Genomic DNA, 22,904 nt, shown 5'->3' on the forward strand with positions numbered 1-22,904 from the left:
TCTCTGTCTCAGACTCACTTCCTGCACACTGCCCGTTTCAATGCGTTTACAGGAATGGGATGGAATTCATGATTCAATGCAATGGTTTGTAATGGAATGCACAATGCAATCCAATGGGATGGAATGTAATAGAATGCAATGGATTGCAATGCAATGGAATGGGACAATGCGTTGCATTGAATCCAATCCAATCCAATCCAACTTATTTAGCAGTAAGTGAAAACTATACTGAGGCATTATTTTATCCAAAACTATAATATTTTGGACTCATCGATTACGGGGCTCCGGGCTCATCGATTACGGGGCTCCGGGCTCATCGATTACGGGGGCTCCGGGCTCATCGATTACGGGGCTCCGGGCTCATCGATTACGGGGCTCCGGGCTCATCGATTACGGGGCTCCGGGCTCATCGATTACGGGGCTCCGGGCTCATCGATTACGGGGCTCCGGGCTCATCGATTACGGGGCTCCGACAACGTAATCTGGTGTTTAAACATCAAACATTTTGCCTGTCACCACATCTGGAGCTTTGAATTTCTGCTGAACTTGGTGTGAAGTTGGGAGGAAGGAGATTAGCCGAGTACTTTACCTGCTGTAGCCTTGCCACAGGTGCTGGCTCGCCCTAAACATTCCTTGTGTGCACCAGCCCCACACTTGGTACACAAGTAACCCTGGTAAAATATCCCCCTGAGGAAAGAACAGGATCTCCGATTACAAACACGCATCGCACCTTTACAACAACAACTCTCAGTCATGCAGAGCTTTTAACGCAGTAAAACAGCCCAAGGCACTTCACAGGGGGGAAAACCGACACTGAGCCATGAGGAGATAGTAGGGCAGACGACCAAAAACTTAGTCAAAGGGGGGGGGGTTTAAGGAGGGTCCTAAAGGAGGAGAGAGGCGGAGAAGTTTGAGAGGCGAAGCAGACAAAGGAATCATCTCAGACCACAAACAGGTTTGTTAGTAAGGGCCCCCCCGCCCCCCAAAGCCCTGGGAGTCTCACCTCAGTAGCATCCTGCACTCCTGACACGATGTAATCTGTTTAAAGCTGTGCATCGTGAACGTATGGTTATTGCTGTTTGCATTGTCGGGCCGGATATTGGACCTATAGGAGAAGGAGAGAGAGAGAGAGAGTGAGTGAGAACGTGGTATCACAGTGAGGGACGTGACTCCAGAAACGGCCAGAATCCTCCATCCATTCTCTTACGACACCAACAATCAGAGCTTTCAAAGATTGAACGAGCATTGCAAGGTGTGAACACATGACTGAACAAAAGAAAGACGGACCTGTCTTTATATAATCACATCAACGTAACAACAAGCTGCATTTATATAGCGCCTTTAACGTAGTGAGACATCTCAAGGCGCTTCACGGGAGCGATTATCAAACAAAATTGGACACCGAGCCACATAAGGAAAAAAACCAAAAAGACTTGTCTTTCTATAACTCCTGTTGCAATCTCAGGATGTCCCAAAGCTCTTCACAGCCAATGAAGGACTTTTGGAGTGTAGTCACTGTTGTAATGTAGGGAACACAACAGCCAATTTGGGCACAGCAAAATCCCACAAACAGCAATGAGATAAATTACCAAATAATCTGTTCTGAGATGTTGGTCAAGGGATAAATATGGCCAGGACACAGGGGAGAACTCCCCCCTGCTCTTCCTCGAAATAATGCCGTGGGAATTTATACATCCACCTGAGAGGGCCAGGCGGGGCCACGGGTTCAAATTCTCATCTGAAAGTCAAAAGGCACCTCTGACAGTGCGGCGCTCCCTCAGTACTGACCCTCCGACAGCGCGGCGCTCCCTCAGTACTGACCCTCCGACAGCGCGGCGCTCCCTCAGTACTGACCCTCCAACAGCGCGGCGCTCCCTCAGTACTGACCCTCCGACAGCACGGCGCTCCCTCAGTACTGACCCTCCAACAGCGCGGCGCTCCCCTCAGTACTGACCCTCCGACAGCACGGCGCTCCCTCAGTACTGACCCTCCAACAGCGCGGCGCTCCCTCAGTACTGACCCTCCGACAGCACGGCGCTCCCTCAGTACTGACCCTCCAACAGCGCGGCGCTCCCTCAGTACTGACCCTCCGACAGTGCAGCGCTCCCTCAGTACTGACCCTCCGACAGCGCGGCGCTCCCTCAGTACTGACCCTCCGACAGCGCGGCGCTCCCTCAGTACTGACCCTCCGACAGCGCGGCGCTCCCTCAGTACCGGCCCTCCGACAGCGCGGCGCTCCCTCAGTACCGGCTCTCCGACAGTGCGGCGCTCCCTCAGTACTGACCCTCCGACAGCGCGGCGCTCCCTCAGTACTGACCCTCCGACAGTGCAGCACTCCCTCAGTACTGACCCTCCGACAGCGCGGCGCTCCTCAGTACTGACCCTCCGACAGCGCGGCGCTCCCTCAGTACTGACCCTCCGACCGTGCGGCACTCCCTCAGTACTGACCCTCAGACAGCGCGGCGCTCCCTCAGTACTGACCCTCCGACAGCGCGGCGCTCCCTCAGTACTGACCCTCCGACAGCGCGGCGCTCCCTCAGTACCGGCCCTCCGACAGTGCAGCGCTCCCTCAGTACCGGCCCTCCGACAGCGCGGCGCTCCCTCAGTACCGGCCCTCCGACAGCGCGGCGCTCCCTCAATACCGGCCCTCCGACAGCGCGGCGCTCCCTCAGTACTGACCCTCCGACAGCGCGGCGCTCCCTCAGTACTGACCCTCCGACAGCGCGGCGCTCCCTCAGTACTGACCCTCCGACAGCGCTGCGCTCCCTCAGTACTGACCCACCGACAGTGCTGCACTCCCTCAGTACTGCCCCCTCCAACAGTGCAACACTCCCTCAGTACCGACCCTCCGACAGTGCGGCGCTCCCTCAGTACCGACCCTCCGACAGCGCGGCGCTCCCTCAGTACCGGCCCTCCGACAGCGCGGCGCTCCCTCAGTACCGGCCCTCCGACAGCGCGGCGCTCCCTCAGTACCGGCCCTCCGACAGCGCGGCGCTCCCTCAGTACTGACCCTCCGACAGCGCGGCGCTCCCTCAGTACTGACCCTCCGACAGCGCTGCGCTCCCTCAGTACTGACCCACCGACAGTGCTGCACTCCCTCAGTACTGCCCCTCCAACAGTGCAACACTCCCTCAGTACTGCCCCTCTGACAGTGCAACACTCCCTCAGTACCGACCCTCCGACAGTGCGGCGCTCCCTCAGTACTGCACTGGAGTGTCGGCCTGGATTTAGTGCTCAAGTCTCTGGAGTGGGACTTGAACCCATGAACTTCTGACTCTGAGGCAAGAGTGATATCCACTGTGAGCCACAGGTGACACTAGGTGAGCCACTCAGGATGTTACAAGGTGAATTAAAAGAGGATTATTTGATGGTATTTAACCCAAGAAACAGAATTGTCTGGGAAACGCAGTTATATCATAAGAACATAAGAAATAGGAGCAGGAGTAGGCCACACGGCCCCTCGAGCCTGCTCCGCCAGTCAATAAGATCATGGCTGATCTTCAACCTCAACTCCACTTTCCCCCAATCCCCATATCCCTTGATTCCCCGAGAGTCCAAAAATCTATCAATCTCAGCCTTGAATATACTCAACGACTGAGCATCCACAGCCCTCTGGGGTAGAGAATTCCAAGAGTCACAACCCTCTGGGTGAAGAAATCTCCGACCCCTTATCCTGAGACTATGCTCCCTCGTTCTAGACTCTCCAGCCAGGGGAAACAGCCTCTCAGCATCTACCCTGTCAAGCCCCCTCAGAATCTTATATGTTTCAATGAGATCATCTCTCATTCTCCTAAACTCCAGAGAGAATAGGCCCATTCTACTCAATCTCTCCTCATAGGACAATCCTCTCATCCCAGGAATCAATCTAGTGACCCTTCGTTGCACCGCCTCCAAGGCAAGTATATCCTTCCTTAGATAAAGAGACCAAAACTGAACACAGTACTCCAGGTGAGGCCTCACCAAAGCCCTGTATAATTGTAGTAAAACATCCTTACTCTTGTACTCCACCCCCTTGCAATAAAGGCCAACATGACATTTGCCTTCCCAATCGCCTGCCGTACCTGCACGCTAACTTTCTGTGTTTCTTGTACCAGGACACCCAAATCTCTGTGAACACCAACATTTAATAGTTTCTCACCAAAGTGAATAACCTCACATTTCCCCACATTATACTCCATCTGCCACCTTCTTGCCCACTCACTTAACCTGCCTATATCCCTTTGCAGACTCTTTGGGCTCGATTTTGAAATGGCGGTGGGATGTCAGCGGGTGGGGTCAATGGGCACACGGTGAGCCCGGATCGAACAATCTTACTGTTCCCCATGTGATCGCGAGGTCATTGACGCTCAGGAATCTTGTTTCCGGGTTTCGATCCGACAGCCAGCCTGATCGACAGGAGCTGCACCACCGAGGGAAGGGGGGGCGGGGGGGGGGAGGGAAGAGAGAGAGGGGTCATCGGGGGGAGGGGAACAAAGATCGGGGGGGGAGAGGGAGGGACAAAGACCGCGGGGGGGGGGGAGGAGGGGAAAAAGACCGCGGTGGGGGGGGAAGGAGGGGACAAAGACTGCCGGGGGGGGGGGGGGGGGGAGGAGGGGACAAAGACTGCGGTGGGGGGGGGGAGGAGGGGGACAAAGACTGCGGTGGGGGGGGGGGGGGGGAGGAGGGGACAAAGACTGCGGTGGGGGGGGGGGGAGGAGGGGACAAAGACTGCGGTGGGGGGGGGGGAGGAGGGGACAAAGACTGCGGGGGGGGTGGGGAGGAGGGGACAAAGACTGCGGGGGGGGTGGGGAGGAGGGGACAAAGACTGCGGGGGGGGGAGGCGGAGGAGGGGACAAAGACTGCCGGGGGGGTGGGGAGGAGGGGACAAAGACTGCGGGGGGGGTGGGGAGGAGGGGACAAAGACTGCGGGGGGGGAGGCGGAGGAGGGGGACAAAGACTGCCGGGGGGGTGGGAGGAGGGGACAAAGACTGCGGGGGGGAGGCGGAGGAGGGACAAAGACTGCCGGGGGGGTGGGGAGGAGGGGACAAAGACTGCGGGGGGGTGGGGAGGAGGGGACAAAGACTGCGGGGGGGTGGGGAGGAGGGGACAAAGACTGCGGGGGGGGGTGGGGGAGGAGGGGACAAAGACTGCCGGGGGGGTGGGGAGGAGGGACAAAGACTGGGCGGGGGGAGACATTGGATATCGTTGTCGTGGGGTGGGGGAGACATCGGACGTTGGAGTCGGGGGGTGCAGGTGAAATGTTTGAAACTTTGTGAAATGTTATTTTATTGAGTTTATTGGTTTCTGATCCTGGTTTCACCGGGCGTGAATCGGTAGCCCTGGAAAGACGCCCAGGGAAGTTGGTATTCGTTGTAACTTCCTACAACGTGACAAACAATACATACTTTTACCTCAATGAGGTACATTTGCTTCTTTAAATATCGTCCCGCTGGCTTTAATTGCCGGCAGGACTCCTGGATTCCAGAACCGCGCGGGGCCAAATGCGTCTGTGTGAGACGTGGGATCGGCGGGTCGGAGCCGGGTTCCTTATCCGCTCGGGATTTTGCCGATTTTCGCTGCCCCCCCTCGCAGAGCACCCGGACTTCGATTTAAAAATCGAGCCCGTCGTGTCCTCCTCACAGCTTACTTTCCCACCTGGCTTTGTATCGTCAGCAAACTTGGATACATTACACTCGGTCCCTTCATCTAATCATTGATATAGATTGTAAATAGCTGAGGCCCAAGCTCTGATCCTTGTGGCACCCCACTAGTTACAGCCTGACAACCTGAGAATGACCCGTTTATCCCTGCTCTCTGTTTTCTGTCCGTTAACCAATCCTCAATCCATGCTAATATATTACCTCCAACCCAATGAGCCCTTATCTTGTATAACAACCTTTTAGAGTCATAGAGTAATAGAGTTATACAGCACGGATAGAGGCCCTTCGGCCCATCGTGTCCGCGCCGGCCATCAAGCCCTGTCTACTCTAATCCCATATTCCAGCATTTGGTCCGTAGCCTTGTATGCTATGGCATTTCAAGTGCTCATCCAAATGCTTCTTGAATGTTGTGAGGGTTCCTGCCTCCACAACCCTTTCAGACAGTGAGTTCCAGACTCCAACCACCCTCTGGGTGAAAAAGTTCTTTCTCAAATCCCCTCTAAACCTCCCGCCTTTTACCTTGAATCTATGTCCCCTTGTTATAGAACCCTCAACGAAGGGAAAAAGCTCCTTAGTATCCATCCTATCTATGCCCCTCATAATTTTGTACACCTCAATCATGTCCCCCCTCAGCCTCCTCTGCTCCAAGGAAAACAAACCCAATCTTCCCAGTCTCTCTTCACAGCTGAAGCTCTCCAGCCCTGGTAACATCCTGGTGAATCTCCTCTGCACCCTCTCCAAAGCGATCACATCCTTCCTGTAGTGCGGTGACCAGAACTGCACACAATACTCCAGCTGTGGCCTAACCAGTGTTTTATACAGCTCCATCATAACCTCCTTGCTCTTATATTCTATGCCTCGGCTAATAAAGGCAAGTATCCCATATGCCTTCTTTACCACCTTATCTACCTGTTCCGCTGCCTTCAGGGATCTGTGAACTTGCACACCAAGATCCCTCTGACCCTCTGTCTTGCCTAGGGTCCTCCCATTCATTGTGTATTCCCTTGCCTTGTTAGTCCCTCCAAAGTGTATCACCTCGCACTTTTCCGGGTTAAATTCCATTTGCCACTGTTCCGCCCATCTGACCAACCCATCTATATCGTCCTGCAGACTGAGGCTATCCTCCTCGCTATTTACCACCCTACCAATTTTTGTATCATCAGCGAACTTACTGATCATACCTTTTACATTCATATCCAAGTCATTAATGTAGACCACAAACAGCAAGGGACCCAGCACCGATCCCTGTGGTACCCCACTGGCCACAGGCTTCCAGTCACAAAAACAACCTTCGACCATCACCCTCTGCCTTCTGCCACTAAGCCAGTTTTGTATCCAAAGTGCCAAGGCACCCTGGACTCCATGGGCTCGTACCTTCTTGACCAGTCTCCTGTGGGGGACTTTATCGAAGGCCTTACTGAAATCCATGTATACCACATCCACTGCGTTACCCTCATCCACACGCCTAGTCACCCCCTCAAAAAATTCAATCAAATTAGTCAGACATGATCTTCCCTTGACAAAGCCATGTTGACTATCCCTGATTAATCCTTGCTTCTCCAAGTGGAGACTAATTTTGTCCTTCAGAATTTTTTCCAATAATTTTCCTACCACTGATGTTAGGCTCACTGGCCTGTAGTTCCCAGGTTTTTCCCTACTCCCCTTCTTGAATAATGGTACTACATTAGCGGTTCCCCAGTCCTCTGGCACATCCCCTGTGGCCAGAGGGGTTCTGAATATATGTGTCAGAGCCCCCGCAATCTCCTCCTCTGCCTCACACAGTAGTCTGGGATACATTTCGTCCGGGCCTAGGGATTTATCCATTTTTAGGCCTGCTAAAACCGCCAATACCTCCTCCCGCTCGATGTTAATATGTTCGAGTATATCACAGTCCCCCTGCCGTATTTCTATGTCTACATCGTCCTTCTCCATAGTGAAAACAGATGCAAAAAATTCATTTAGAACCCCTCCTACATCTGCCGGCTCCACACACAGATTGCCATTTTTGTCCCTAATGGGCCCTATTTTTTCCCTAGTCATCCTCTTACCCTTAATATACTTATAAAACATCTTAGGATTTTCCCTTATTTTGCTCGCCAGTGTTATTTCATGGCCCCTCCTTGATCTCCTAATGTCTTTTTTCAGTATCCCCCTGCACTTTTTGTACTCCTCTGGGGCTTCCTCCGTCTTTAGCCTTTTGTATCTGCCAAAAGCCCTCCTTTTTTTCCTAATCCATTCTCGTATATCCCCTGACATCCAAGGTTCCCTGGAGTTCTTGGAACCACCCTTGACCTTTACGGGAACATGTTGCCATTGTATGGTCTCAATCTCCCTTCTGAAAGACTCCCATTGCTCCGATGCGGATTTTCCTACAAGCAGCTGATCCCAGTCCATTTTGGCCAGATCCTGCCTTATCCTTTTTAAATCGGTCTTCCCCCAATTTAGAACCTTTATTTCCGGCCCCTCCCTGTCCTTTTCCATGACCACCTTAAATCTCACCGAATTATGGTCACTGTCACCAAAGTGCTCACCTACTAGCACTTCTTCCACTTGGCCGGCCACATTCCCTAGAATTAGGTCCAGTACCGCCCCCTCTCTTGTAGGACTTTCTACATGCTGGCTCAAAAAGCTCTCCTGGATGCACGTTAAGAATTTTGTACCCTCTAAGCCTTTTACACTCTGAGTATCCCAGTTAATATTGGGGAAGTTGAAATCCCCCACTATTATTACCCTATTATTTGCACAATTTTCTGAGATTTGCCTACATATCTGTTCCTCGATCTCCCCCTGACTGTTTGGGGGCCTATAGTACACTCCCATCAAAGTGCTTGCCCCCTTTTTGTTTTTAAGCTCCACCCATATGGCCTCATTAGAGGAACCTGCTAATATATCATCCCTCCTTATGGCAGTAATTGATTCTTTAATTAATATTGCGACCCCCCCTCCTCTTATACCTCCCCCTCTGTCTCGCCTGAAGATTCTGTACCCTGGAATATTGAGCTGCCAGTCTTGCCCCTCCCTCAACCATGTCTCTGTGACAGCAACAATATCATACTCCCATGTGTTTATCAACACCTTCAGTTCATCCACCTTATTCGCAAGACTCCTTGCATTAAAATAGATGCCATCCAGCCTTGCCCTCACATATTTGCCCTGTCTTCCAAGCTGACTTGTTTTTTTCTCAATATTTGGCTGCACATCACCCCCTATTGTAGCTCCACTCTGTATCCCATCCCCCTGCCAAGTTAGTTTAAACCCCCCCCAACAGTGCTAGCAAACCTCCCCGCAAGGATATTTGTCCCGCTCTGGTTCAGGTGCAACCCGTCCGACTTGTACAAGTCCCACCTTCCCCAGAAGCAGGCCCAGTGATCCAGGAAACTGAAACCCTCCCTCCTGCACCAACTCTTTAGACACGCATTCATCTGTTCTATCCTCCTATTTCTATACTCACTAGCCCGTGGCACTGGGAGTAATCCAGAGATTACATCCTTTGAGGTCCTGCTCTTTTCTGTGGCACCTTATCGAATGCCTTTTGAAAATCCAAATATACGACATCCACTGGTTCCCCTTTATCCACCCTGCTCGTTACACCCTCAAAAAACTAATAAATTTGTGACTGACAATTCACTAAAAATGTGTTTCCCAATCGTGGTGTCGCACCAGTGATCCAGACACCATCCCGGTGAGACTCCCGGCTGTCGGCCGTACGTTATACTCACAGTGCCATTGCAAACTGCTCGAGCCACTTCTTCTTCAACTCTTTCGTCTTACAGAAGAATTCAAACCCATTTTGTCCGTTCAGATCGGTGAGGTAGAATCCATGTGACCACTGCATCAAACAGAAGGGAATTAGAATTTTACAACGACAGAAGGACGACGCTCGGCCCATCGTTTCTGTCCCGGCTCTCTCCGACACCAATCCAGAATGAAACCGACTCTGGCACTCTCCCCTCTGAGTCAGAAGGTCATGGGTTGAACTCTCACTCCACAGACTTAAGCCTGTAATCGAAGGCTGACACTCCCAGTGCAGTACTGAGGGAGCGCCGCACTGTCGGAGGGTCAGTACTGAGGGAGCGCCGCACTGTCGGAGGGTCAGTACTGAGGGAGCGCCGCACTGTCGGAGGGTCAGTACTGAGGGAGCGCCGCACTGTCGGAGGGTCAGTACTGAGGGAGCGCCGCACTGTCGGAGGGTCAGTACTGAGGGAGCGCCGCACTGTCGGAGGGTCAGTACTGAGGGAGCGCCGCACTGTCGGAGGGTCAGTACTGAGGGAGCGCCGCACTGTCGGAGGGTCAGTACTGAGGGAGCGCCGCACTGTCGGAGGGTCAGTACTGAGGGAGCGCCGCACTGTCGGAGGGTCAGTACTGAGGGAGCGCCGCACTGTCGGAGGGTCAGTACTGAGGGAGCGCCGCACTGTCGGAGGGTCAGTACTGAGGGAGCGCCGCACTGTCGGAGGGTCAGCACTGAGGGAGCGCCGCACTGTCGGAGGGTCAGTACTGAGGGAGCGCCGCACTGTCGGAGGGTCAGTACTGAGGGAGCGCCGCACTGTCGGAGGGTCAGTACTGAGGGAGCGCCGCACTGTCGGAGGGTCAGTACTGAGGGAGCGCCGCACTGTCGGAGGGTCAGTACTGAGGGAGCGCCGCACTGTCGGAGGGTCAGTACTGAGGGAGCGCCGCACTGTCAGAGGGTCAGTACTGAGGGAGCGCCGCACTGTCAGAGGGATGTCTTTTGGAGGAGATGTTAAACCGAGGCCCCGTCTGTCCTCTCAAGTGGACGTAAAAGTTCCCAAGGCAATATTTCAAACAGCAGGAGAGTTCCCCCTGGTGTCCTGGCCAATATTTATCCCTCAACCGACACCTAAAAACACACATAATCTGGTCATTATCTCAGTGCTGTTTGTGGGATCTTGCTGTTGCAAAATGGCTGCCGCGTTTCCTGCATTGCAACAGTGACTACACTTCTAAAATACTTCACTGGCTGTAAAGCTCTTTGGGACGTCCTGAGGTGGTAAAAGGCGCTGGAGAAATGCAAGTCTTTTTTCTTTTATTTCTCACCAACTCAAAAAAAATCTCTTTCCCTTCCAGCTCTGATAATATTTTCTATCTATTTATTTCAGCGGGCCATTCTGCTTCTCTTCCAACATTTGATTGGTCTTGCTCTCCCTCTCTGGTCTCCAATGTAGACTCTCCCACAACTCCCGCCATCTGTAGACGGCGAGATCAGAAGGCAAAGGACAGAGTGATGCAAGAATAACAGCGCAATAATACTGGGTGACTTTATAAAACTCATGATAGAACGGGATATTGGTAATCAAATCTTCGAAGGTGGCAGAGCAGGTTGAGAAGGCTGTTAAAAAAGCACATGGGATCCTGGGCTTTATTAATAGAGGCACAGAGTACAAAAGCAAGGAAGTTATGCTAAACCTTTATAAAACACGGGTTAGGCCTCAGCTGGAGAATTGTGTCCAATTCTGGGCACCGCACTTTAGGAAGGATGTGAAGGCCTTGGAGAGGGTGCAGAGGAGATTTACTAGAATGGGACCAGGGATGAGGGACTTCAGTTATGGGGAGAGACTGGAGAAGCTGGGATTGTTCTCCTTAGAGCAGAGAAGGTTAAGGGGAGATTTAATCGAGGTGTTCAAAATCATGAAGGGTTTTGATAGAGTAAATAAGGAGAAACTGTTTCCAGTGGCAGGAGGGTCAGTAACCAGAGGACACAGGTTTAAGGGAATTCTCAAAAAATCCAGAGGGGAGATGAGGAGAATGTTTTTTATTCAGCGAGTTGTTCTGATCTGGAATGCGCTGCCTGAAAGGGCGGGGGAAGCAGATTCAATAATAACTTTTAAAAGGGGAATTGGAGAAATACTTGAAGGGGAAACGTTTGCTCGGCTATGGGGAAAGAGCGGGGGAGTGGGATTAATTGGATAGATCTTCCAAAGAGCCGGTACAGGCACGATGGGCCGAATGGCCTCCTTCTGCGCTGTAAGATTTTACAATTCTATATTGCAGGTGGTCAAAGTGGGGAACAGTGTTTACGAGTTGGTCCTGGACTGCCTCCTCGATCAGGGTGTTTCCAGTCCAACAGGGGTCAGCTAGGCACAGGGCAGAGAGGGACATCAGTCGGAGAGAATCGCATGGCCATGACTGAGCCAGCACCGGGCCTAGACAACCCTGTACACCCCAGCGCAAGGACAGACAGACAGACAGACAGACAGACAGACATCTGTTGGGCCGTTCTCTTCATCCCTCTTCTCTATTTCTGCACTGTCCCAGTGTCCTGAACTGTCCATAGCCACTTCTCCAATGACCGCATCCTGGAGAGTCCAACACAAGGGGGCAGAAAGGGTTAAATTACGAGGACAGGTTGCAGAGACTGGGCTTGTATTCCCTCGAGTTTAGAAGATTAAGGGGTGATCTAATCGAGGTGTTTAAAATGTTAAAAGGATTCGATCGGGTCGATAGAGAGAAACTATTTCCTCTGGTGGGAGAGTCCAGAACAAGGGGGAATAATCTTAAAATTAGAGCTCGGCCGTTCAGGGGTGATGTCAGGAAGCATTTCTTCACACAAAGGGGAGTGGGAATCTGGAACTCTCTCCCCCAAAAAGGCTGTGGATGCTGGGGGTCAATTGAAAATTTCAAGACTGAGATCGATAGATTTTTGTTGGGTATCGAGGGATACGGAGCAAAGGCGGGGAAATGGGGTTAAGATACAGATCAGCCATGATCTAATTGAGTGGTGGAACAGGCTCGAGGGGCTGAATGGCCTCCTCCTGTTCCTATCACCTCATAAACAGCAATGAGACAAATGATCAGTTAATTTTTAAAAATTCATTCTGGGGATGTGGGCGTCGCTGGCAAGGCCGGCATTTATTGCCCATCCCTAGTTGCCCTGAGAAGGTGGTGCTGGGCCTTCTTCTTGAACCACTGGGAGCGGGTTTGATACAAACTGAGTGTCTCGCTCGGCCACTTCAGAGGGAGGTTAAGGGTCAACCGCGTTGGTGTGGGACTGGAGTCACATATAGGCCCAGACCGGGTAAGGACGGCAGGTTTCCTTCCCCAAAGGACATTAGTGAACCAGTTGGGTTTTTACGACAATCCGACAGTTTCATGGTCACTTTTACTGAGACCAGATTTTTATTTCCAGATTTTTAAACTGAATTCAAATCCTCAAACTGCCCCATGGTGGGATTTGAACTCACAATCCTTGGATGATTGGTCGAGTAACCGAACCACTGCATCACCCAGCCCTGTATCGGTGGTGAGGGAAGAAAGTTGGCCAGGAAATCGTCACCACCCACCCAAACCACCATACGCCCCAAACCATACGCCCCATACGCCCCAAACCAAACACCCCATACGCCCCAAACCAAACACCCCAAACCAAACACCCCAAACGTCCCAAACCACCAAACGCCCCAAACCACCAAACGCCCCAAACCACCAAACGTCCCAAACCACCAAACGTCCCAAACCACCAAACGTCCCAAACCACCAAACCACCAAACCCCCATAGGCCCCAAACCACCAAACGCCCCAAACCACCAAACGCCCCAAACCACCAAACGTCCCAAACCACCAAACGCCCCAAACCACCAAACCCCCATAGGCCCCAAACCACCAAACGCCCTAAACCACCAAACGCCCCAAACCACCAAACGCCCCAAACCACCAAACGCCCCAAACCACCAAACGTCCCAAACCACCAAACGTCCCAAACCACCAAACGTCCCAAACCACCAAACGTCCCAAACCACCAAACGTCCCAAACCACCATAGGCCCCAAACCACCAAACGTCCCAAACCACCAAACGCCCCAAACCACCAAACGCCCCAAACCACCAAACGCCCCAAACCACCAAACGCCCCAAACCACCAAACGTCCCAAACCACCAAACGCCCCAAACCACCAAACGTCCCAAACCACCAAACGCCCCAAACCACCAAACGTCCCAAACCACCAAACGTCCCAAACCACCAAACGCCCCAAACCACCAAACGCCCCAAACCACCAAACGCCCCAAACCACCAAACGCCCCAAACCACCAAACCACCAAACCCCCCAAACCACCAAAGGACCCAAACCACCAAACGCCCCAAACCACCAAACGTCCCAGACCACCAAACGTCCCAAACCACCAAACGTCCCAAACCACCAAACGTCCCAAACCACCAAACGTCCCAAACCACCAAACGTCCCAAACCACCAAACGCCCCAAACCACCAAACGTCCCAAACCACCAAACGTCCCAAACCACCAAACCCCCCAAACCACCAAACCCCCCAAACGCCCCAAACCACCAAACGCCCCAAACCCCCCAAACCACCAAACGCCCCAAACCACCAAACGTCCCAAACCACCAAACGTCCCAAACCACCAAACGCCCCAAACCACCAAACGTCCCAAACCACCAAACGCCCCAAACCACCAAACGCCCCAAACCACCAAACGCCCCAAACCACCAAACGTCCCAAACCACCAAACGCCCCAAACCACCAAACGTCCCAAACCACCAAACGTCCCAAACCACCAAACGTCCCAAACCACCAAACGTCCCAAACCACCAAACCCCCATAGGCCCCAAACCACCAAACGTCCCAAACCACCAAACGTCCCAAACCACCAAACGCCCCAAACCACCAAACGCCCCAAACCACCAAACGCCCCAAACCACCAAACGTCCCAAACCACCAAACGTCCCAAACCACCAAACCCCCATAGGCCCCAAACCACCAAACGTCCCAAACCACCAAACGTCCCAAACCACCAAACGCCCCAAACCACCAAACGTCCCAAACCACCAAACGTCCCAAACCACCAAACGCCCCAAACCACCAAACGCCCCAAACCACCAAACGTCCCAAACCACCAAACGTCCCAAACCACCAAACCCCCATAGGCCCCAAACCACCAAACGTCCCAAACCACCAAACGTCCCAAACCACCAAACGCCCCAAACCACCAAACGTCCCAAACCACCAAACGTCCCAAACCACCAAACGCCCCAAACCACCAAACGTCCCAAACCACCAAACGTCCCAAACCACCAAACCCCCCAAACCACCAAACGTCCCAAACCACCAAACGTCCCAAACCACCAAACGTCCCAAACCACCAAACGCCCCAAACCACCAAACCCCCCAAACCACCAAACCCCCCAAACCACCAAACGCCCCAAACCACCAAACGCCCCAAACCCCCCAAACCACCAAACGCCCCAAACGCCCCAAACCACCAAACGTCCCAAACCACCAAACGTCCCAAACCACCAAACGTCCCAAACCACCAAACGCCCCAAACCACCAAACGTCCCAAACCACCAAACGCCCCAAACCACCAAACGCCCCAAACCACCAAACGCCCCAAACCACCAAACGTCCCAAACCACCAAACGTCCCAAACCACCAAACCCCCATAGGCCCCAAACCACCAAACGTCCCAAACCACCAAACGTCCCAAACCACCAAACGCCCCAAACCACCAAACGTCCCAAACCACCAAACGCCCCAAACCACCAAACGCCCCAAACCACCAAACGTCCCAAACCACCAAACGTCCCAAACCACCAAACCCCCATAGGCCCCAAACCACCAAACGTCCCAAACCACCAAACGTCCCAAACCACCAAACGCCCCAAACCACCAAACGTCCCAAACCACCAAACGTCCCAAACCACCAAACGTCCCAAACCACCAAACCCCCCAAACCACCAAACGTCCCAAACCACCAAACGTCCCAAACGCCCCAAACCACCAAACGTCCCAAACCACCAAACGTCCCAAACCACCAAACGTCCTAAAACGTTTCACAGGAGCGTAAATCAGACAAAATTTGACACTGAACCACATTGAGGTAGTATTAGGAGAAGTGACCAAATGCTTGGTCAAAGAGGTAGGTTTTAAGAAGCATCTTAAAGGAGGAGCAAAGGGGTTTGGGGAGGGAATTCCAGAGCTTAGGGCTGAGGTTGCTGAAGGCACGGCTGCCAATGGTGGAGCGATTAAAATCAGGGATTCTGGAAAGGTCCCAATGGATTGGAAAACCACAAACGTAACACCCTATTCAAGAAGGGAGTGAGACAGAAGGCAGGTAACTATAGACCAGTTAGCTTAACATCCGTCATTGGGAAAATGCTAGAATCCATTATTAAGGAAGTAGTAGCAGGACATTTGGAGACTCATAATACAATCAAGGAGAGTCAACATGGTTTTATGAAGGGGAAATCGTGTCTGACAAATTTATTAGAGTTCTTTGAGGAAGTAACAGGCAGGGTGGATAAAGGGGAACCAATGGATGCTGTATATTTGGATTTCCAAAAGGCATTCGATAAGGTGCCACATAAAAGATTACTGCACAAGATGAGAGCTCATGGTGTTGGTGGTAATATACTGGCATGGATAGAGGATTGGATAACTAACAGAAAACAAAGAGTCGGGATAAAAGGGCCATTTTCAAAATGGCAATCTGTAACTAGTGGGGTGCCGCAGGGCTCAGTGCTGGGGCCTCAACTATTTACAATATATATCAATGACTTGGATGAAGGAACAGAGTGTCTTGTGGCCAAATTTGCTGATGATACAAAGATAGGTGGAAAAGCAAGTTGTGATGAGGACACAAAGTGTCTGCAAAGGGATATTGACTGGTTAAGCGAATGGGCAAAAATTTGGCAGATGGAATATAATGTGGGAAAATGTGAAGTCATCCACTTTGGGAGGAAAAATAAAAAAGCAAAATATTATTTGAATGGAGAAATACAACAAAATGCTGCGGTACAGAGGGATCTGGGTGTCCTCGTACATGAAACACAAAAAGTCAACATACAGGTGCAGCAGGTAATCCAGAAGGCAAATGGAATATTGGCCTTTCTTTCCAGGGGGATGGAGTATAAAAGCAGGGAAGTCATGCTCCAACTGTACAGGGTGCTGGTGAGACCACACCTGGAGTACTGCGGACAGTTCTGGTGCCCTTATTTAAGGAAGGACATACTTGCATTGGAGGCAGTTCAGAGAAGGTTCACTGGGTTGATTCCGGGTATGGAAGGGGTGCTTTTTTTTATTCGTTCATGGGATGTGGGCGTCACTGGCGAGGCCGGCATTTATTGCCCATCCCTAATTGCCCTTGAGAAGGTGGTGGTGAGCCGCCTTCTTGAACCGCTGCAGTCCGTGTGGTGAAGGTTCTCCCACAGTGCTGTTAGGAAGGGAGCTCCAGGATTTTGACCCAGCGACCATGAAGGAACGGCGATATATTTCCAAGGCAGGATGGTGTGTGACTTGGAGGGGAATGTGCAGGTGGTGTTGTTCCCATGTGTCTGCTGCTCTTGTCCTTCGAGGTGGTAGAGGTCGCGGGTTTGGGAGGTGCTGTCGAAGAAGCCTTGGCAAGTTGCTGCAGTGCATCCTGTGGATGGTACACACTGCAGCCACTGTGCGCCAGTGGTGAAGGGAGTGAATGTTTAGGGTGGTGGATGGGGTGCCAATCAAGTGGGCTGCTTTGTCTTGGATGGTGTCGAGCTTCTTGAGTGTTGTTGAAGCTGCCGTCATCCAGGCAAGTGGAGAGTATTCCATCACACTCCTGACTTGTGCCTTGTAGATGGTGGAAAGGCTTTGGGGAGTCAGGAGGTGAGTCACTCGCCGCAGAATACCCAGCCTCTGACCTGCTCTCGTAGCCACAGTATTTATATGGCTGGTCCAGTTAAGTTTCTGGTCAATGGTGACCCCCAGGATGTTGATGGTGGGGGATTCGGCGATGGTAATGCCGTTGAATGTCAAGGGGAGGTGGTTAGACTCTCTCTTGTTGGAGATGGTCATTGCCTGGCACTTGTCTGGAGCGAATGTTACTTGCCACTTATCAGCCCAAGCCTGGATGTTGTCCAGGTCTTGCTGCATGCGGGCTCGGACTGCTTCATTATCTGAGGGGTTGCGAATGGAACTGAACACTGTGCAGTCATCAGCGAACATCCCCATTTCTGACCTTATGATGGAGGGAATGGTCATTGATGAAGCAGCTGAAGATGGTTGGGCCTAGGACACTGCCCTGAGGAACTCCTGCAGCAATGTCCTGGGGCTGAGATGATTGGCCTCCAACAACCACTATCATCTTCCTTTGTGCTCGGTATGACTCCAGCCACTGGAGAGTTTTCCCCCTGATTCCCATTGATTTCAATTTTACTAGGGCTCCTTGATGCCACACTCGGTCAAATGCTGCCTTGATGTCAAGGGCAGTCACTCTCACCTCACCTCTGGAATTCAGCTCTTTTGTCCATGTTTGGACCAAGGCTGTAATGAGGTCTGGAGACGAGTGGTCCTGGCAGAACCCAAACTGAGCATCGGTGAGCAGGTTATTGGTGAGTAAGTGCCGCTTGATAGCACTGTCGACGACACCTTCCATCACTTTACTGATAATTGAGAGTAGACTGATGGGGCGGTAATTGGCCGGATTGGATTTGTCCTGCTGTTTGTGGACAGGACATACCTGGGCAATTTTCCACATTGTTGGGTAGATGCCAGTGTTGTAGCTGTACTGGAACAGCTTGGCTAGACTCGCAGCTAATTCTGGAGCACAAGTCTGCAGCACTACAGCTGGGATGTTGTCGGGGCCCATCGCCTTTGCTGTATCCAGTGCACTCAGCCGTTTCTTGATATCACGTGGAGTGAATCGAATTGGCTGAAGACTGGCTTCTGTGATGGTGGGGATATTGGGAGGAGGCCGAGATGGATCATCCACTCGGCACTTCTGGCTGAAGATGGTTGCAAACGCTTCAGCCTTGTCTTTTGCACTCATGTGCTGGACTCCGCCATCATTGAGGATGGGGATGTTTACAGAGCCTCCTCCTCCCGTTAGTTGTTTTATTGTCCACCACCATTCAAGACTGGATGTGGCAGGACTGCAGAGCTTTGATCTGATCCGTTGGTTGCGGAATCGCTTAGCTCTGTCTATAGCATGTTGCTTCCGCTGTTTAGCATGCATGTAGTCCTGAGTTGTAGCTTCACCAGGTTGGCACCTCATTTTTAGGTACGCCTGGTGCTGCTCCTCATTGAACCAGGGTTGATCCCCTGGCTTGTTGGTAATGGTAGAGTGAGGAATATGCCGGGCCATGAGGTTACAGATTGTGCTGGAATACAATTCTGCTGCTGCTGATGGCCCACAGTCCCTCATGGATGCCCAGTTTTGAGCTGTTAGATCTGTTCTGAATCTATCCCATTTAGCACGGTGGTAGTGCCACACGACACGTTGGATGGTGTCCTCAGTGCAAAGACGGGACATCGTCTCCACGAGGACTGTGCGGTGGTCACTCCTACCAATACTGTCATCGACAGATGCATTTGCGACAGGTAGATTGGTGAGGACGAGGTCAAGTAAGTTTTTCCCTCGTGTTGGTTCGCTCACCACCTGCCGCAGGCCCAGTCTGGCAGCTATGTCCTTCAGGACTCGGCCAGCTCGGTCAGTAGTGGTGCTACCGAGCCACTCTTGGTGATGGACATTGAAGTCCCCCACCCAGAGTACATTTTGTGCCCTTGCTACCCTCAGTGCTTCCTCCAAGTGGTGCTCAACATGGAGGAGGACTGATTCATCAGCTGAGGGAGGACGGTAGGTGGTAATCAGCAGGAGGTTTCCTTGCCCATGTTTGACCTGATGCCATGAGATTTCATGGGGTCCAGAGTCAATGTTGAGGACTCCCAGGGCCACTCCCTCCTGACTGTATATCACTGTACCGCCACCTCTGGTGGGTCTGTCCTGCCGGTGGGACAGGACATACCCAGGGATGGTGATGGAAGAGTCTGGGACGTTGGCTGAAAGGTATGATTCTGTGAGTATGGCTATGTCAGGCTGTTGCTTGACTAGTCTGTGGGACAGCTCTCCCAATTTTGGCACAAGTCCCCAGATGTTAGTAAGGAGGACCTTGCAGGGTCGACTGGGCTTGGTTTGCCTTTGTCGTGTCCGGTGCCTAGTGGTCCGATGCCGGGTGGTCCGTCCAGTTTTATTCTTATTGTGACTTTCTTTAGCGAGATTTTACAACTGAGTGGCTTGCTAGGCTATTTCAGAGGGCAATTAAGAATCAACCACATTGCTGTGGGTCTGGAGTCACATATCGGCCAGACCGGGTAAGGACGGCAGGTTTCCTTCCCTAAAGGGCATTAGTGAACCAGATGGGTTTTTACGACAATCCGGTAGTTTCATGGCCATCATTACTGAAACTAGTATTTTAATTCCAGATTTTATTTAATTAATTGAATTTAAATTCCCCAGATGTCGTGGTGGGATTTGAACTCATGACTCTGGATTACTCGTCCAGTAACATAACCACTATGCTACCGAACCCTTTTTTGAGGAAAGATTGAACAGGTTGGGTCTATACTCATTGGAGTTTAGAAGAATGAGAGGAGATCTTATTGGAACACACAAGATTCTGAGGGGACTCGATAGGGTAGATGCTGAGAGGATGTTACCCCTCATGGGGGATTCTAAAACTAGGGGGCAGAGTCTCAGAATAAGGGGGTCGCCCGTTTAAGATGGAAATGAGGAGGAATTTCTTCTCCCAGAGGGTCGTGAATCTTTGGAATTCTTTATCCCAAAAAGCTGTGGAGGCTGAGTCATTGAATACATTCAAGGCTGAGTTGGACAAATTTTTGATCAGCGAGGGAGTCAAAGGATATGGGGAAAGGGCGGGAAAGTGGAGTTGAGGTAAAAATCAGATCAGCCATGATCTCATTGAATGGGGGAGCAGGCTCGAGGGGCCGAATGGCCTACTCCTGCTCCTATCTTTTATGGTCTTATGGGGATGCACAAGAGGCCAGAATTGGAGGAACGCAGAGATTTCAGAGGGTTGTAGGGCTGGAGGAGGTTACAGAGATAGGGAGGGGTGAGGCCATGGAGGGATTTGAAAACAAGGATAAGAATTTTAAATTTCAGGTATTGCTGGACTGGGAGGCATGATCTTGTCGAATGGCGGAGCAGGCTTGAGGGGCCGGATGGCCTACTCCTGCTCCTGTTTCTTATGTTCAATGTAGATCAGCGAGCACAGCGGGTGATGGGTGAACGGGACTTGGTGCGAGTTCGGGTACGGGGCAGCAGAGTTTTGGATGAGGTCAAGTTCATGGAGGGTGGAAGATGGGAGGAGAGCATTGGAATAGTGGAGTCTGGAGGTAACAGAGGCAGTGATGAGGGTTTCAGCAGCAGATGAGCTGAGGCAGGGGCGGAGACGGGCGATGTTACAGAGGTGGAAGTGGGGGGTCTTGGTGATGGAGCGGATATGGGGTGAGAAACTCATCTCAGGGTCAAATAGGACGCCGACGTTGTGAACAGTCTGGTTCAGCCTCAATCATTGGGCGGGGAGGGGGGCGGAGTCGGCCGGCGGGGAGGGGGGCGGAGTCGGCCGGTGGGGAGGGGGGCGGGGTCGGCCGGCGGGGAGGGGGGGCGGAGTCGGCCGGCGGGGAGGGGGGGCGGAGTCGGCCGGCGGGGAGGGGGGGCGGAGTCGGCCGGCGGGGAGGGGGGGCGGAGTCGGCCGGCGGGGAGGGGGGGCGGAGTCGGCCGGCGGGGAGGGGGGGCGGAGTCGGCCGGCGGGGAGGGGGGGCGGAGTCGGCCGGCGGGGAGGGGGGGCGGAGTCGGCCGGCGGGGAGGGGGGGGCGGAGTCGGCCGGCGGGGAGGGGGGGCGGAGTCGGCCGGCGGGGAGGGGGGGCGGAGTCGGCCGGCGGGGAGGGGGGGCGGAGTCGGCCGGCGGGGAGGGGGGGCGGAGTCGGCCGGAGGGGGGCGGAGTCGGCCGGAGGGGAGGGGGCGGAGTCGGCCGGAGGGGGGCGGAGTCAGTTCACTGACCTTCTTGTTTTCCTTGTCTGTGGTTGGGTTGTTTGTGATCTTGTAACTGCTCAGGTCGATGATTTCCTTCATTTCATAGTTGTCTCCTCGTCTCTTGCAGATGATCACAGCCTTATCGAAGAGGAAGATGTGTCTGTTCCGAGACACAACACACGGTTTAGGAACTTAGGAAGAGGAGGAGGCCATTCAGCCCCTCGAGCCTGTTCCACCATTCAATGAGATCATGGTGGACCTGTGATCTAACTCCATATACCCGTCTTAGCCCCATATCCCTTAATACCCTTGGTTCACAGAAATCAATCAATCGCAGATTTCAAATTAACATTTGAGCTCGTATCAATTGCCGTTTGAGGAAGAGAGTTCCAAACTTCTACCACCCTTTGTGTGTAGAAATGTTTTCTAATCTCACTCCTGAAAGGTCTGGCTCTAATTTTTAGACTGTGCCCCCTACTCCTTGAATCCCCAACCAGCGGAAATAGTTTCTCTCTATCCACCCTATCTGTTCCCCTTAATATCTTATAAACTTCGATCAGATCACCCCTTAACCTTCGAAACTCCAGAGAATACAACCCCAATTTGTGTAATCTCTCCTCGTAACTTAACCCTTGAAGTCCAGGTATCATTCTAGTAAACCTACGCTGCACTCCCTCCAAGGCCAATATGTCCTTCCGAAGGTGCGGTGCCCAGAACTGCTCACAGTACTCCAGGTGCGGTCTAACCAGGGTTTTGTATAGCTGCAGCATAACTTCTGCCCCCTTGTACTCTAGTCCTCAAGATATAAAGGCCAGCATTCCATTCGCCTTTTTGATTATTTTCTGCACCTGTCCATGACATTTTAATGATCTAACTACATGGACCCCCTAAGTCTCTCTGAACCTCCATGGTTTCGAGCTCTTCACATTTAGAGAGTACTCTGACCTATCATTTTTAAGTCCAAAGTGGATGACCTCACACTTGCCAACATTGAAATCCATTTGGCACAGAGTTGCCCATTCACGTAATCAATTAGAGAGTAGTGGTGAACGGTTGTTTTTCAGACTGGAGGGAAGTTTACAGTGGTGTCCCCCAGGGGTCAGTATTAGGACCACTGCCCTTTTTGATATATATTAATCACCTGGACTTGGGTATAATTTCAAAGTTTGCAGATGATACTATACCCAGAAATGTAGTAAATAATGAGGAGGATAGTAACAGACTTCAGGAGAGACAGACAGACTGGTGAAATGGGCAGACACATGGCAGATGAAATTTAACACAGAGAAGTGTGAAGTGAAACATTTTGGTAGAAAGAATGAGGAGAGGCAAAATAAACTAAATGGTACAATTTTAAAGGGGGTGGAGGAAGAGAGACCTGGGGGTAGATGTACACAAATCTTTGAAGGTGGCAGGACAAGTTGAGAAGGCTGTTAAAAAAGCACAAGGGATCCTGGGCTTTATTAACAGAGGTATAGAGTAAAAAGCAAGGA

At 52.2% G+C, this 22,904-nt stretch overlaps 1 protein-coding gene across 1 annotated transcript in view; it reads right to left on the reverse strand.

Annotated features, from left to right (window-relative positions):
• Window positions 1–589: 589 nt before the first annotated feature.
• LOC137308574 (guanine nucleotide exchange factor VAV3-like) overlaps window positions 590–22,904 on the reverse strand; it is a gene marked incomplete at its 3' end in the record, with an annotated part of 40,517 nt that continues 18,202 nt past the window's right edge. The window contains exons 6-9 of the mRNA XM_067977189.1: window positions 21,439–21,571; window positions 9,359–9,468; window positions 1,004–1,105; window positions 590–687 (exon numbers count right to left, since the gene is read on the reverse strand). Of these exons, the coding sequence (XP_067833290.1) occupies window positions 590–687; window positions 1,004–1,105; window positions 9,359–9,468; window positions 21,439–21,571 (443 nt within the window). The remainder of the gene's footprint in view (window positions 688–1,003; window positions 1,106–9,358; window positions 9,469–21,438; window positions 21,572–22,904) is intronic.

This window comes from Heptranchias perlo, unplaced genomic scaffold (assembly GCF_035084215.1).
Source record: "Heptranchias perlo isolate sHepPer1 unplaced genomic scaffold, sHepPer1.hap1 HAP1_SCAFFOLD_1337, whole genome shotgun sequence".
NCBI lineage: Eukaryota > Metazoa > Chordata > Chondrichthyes > Hexanchiformes > Hexanchidae > Heptranchias > Heptranchias perlo.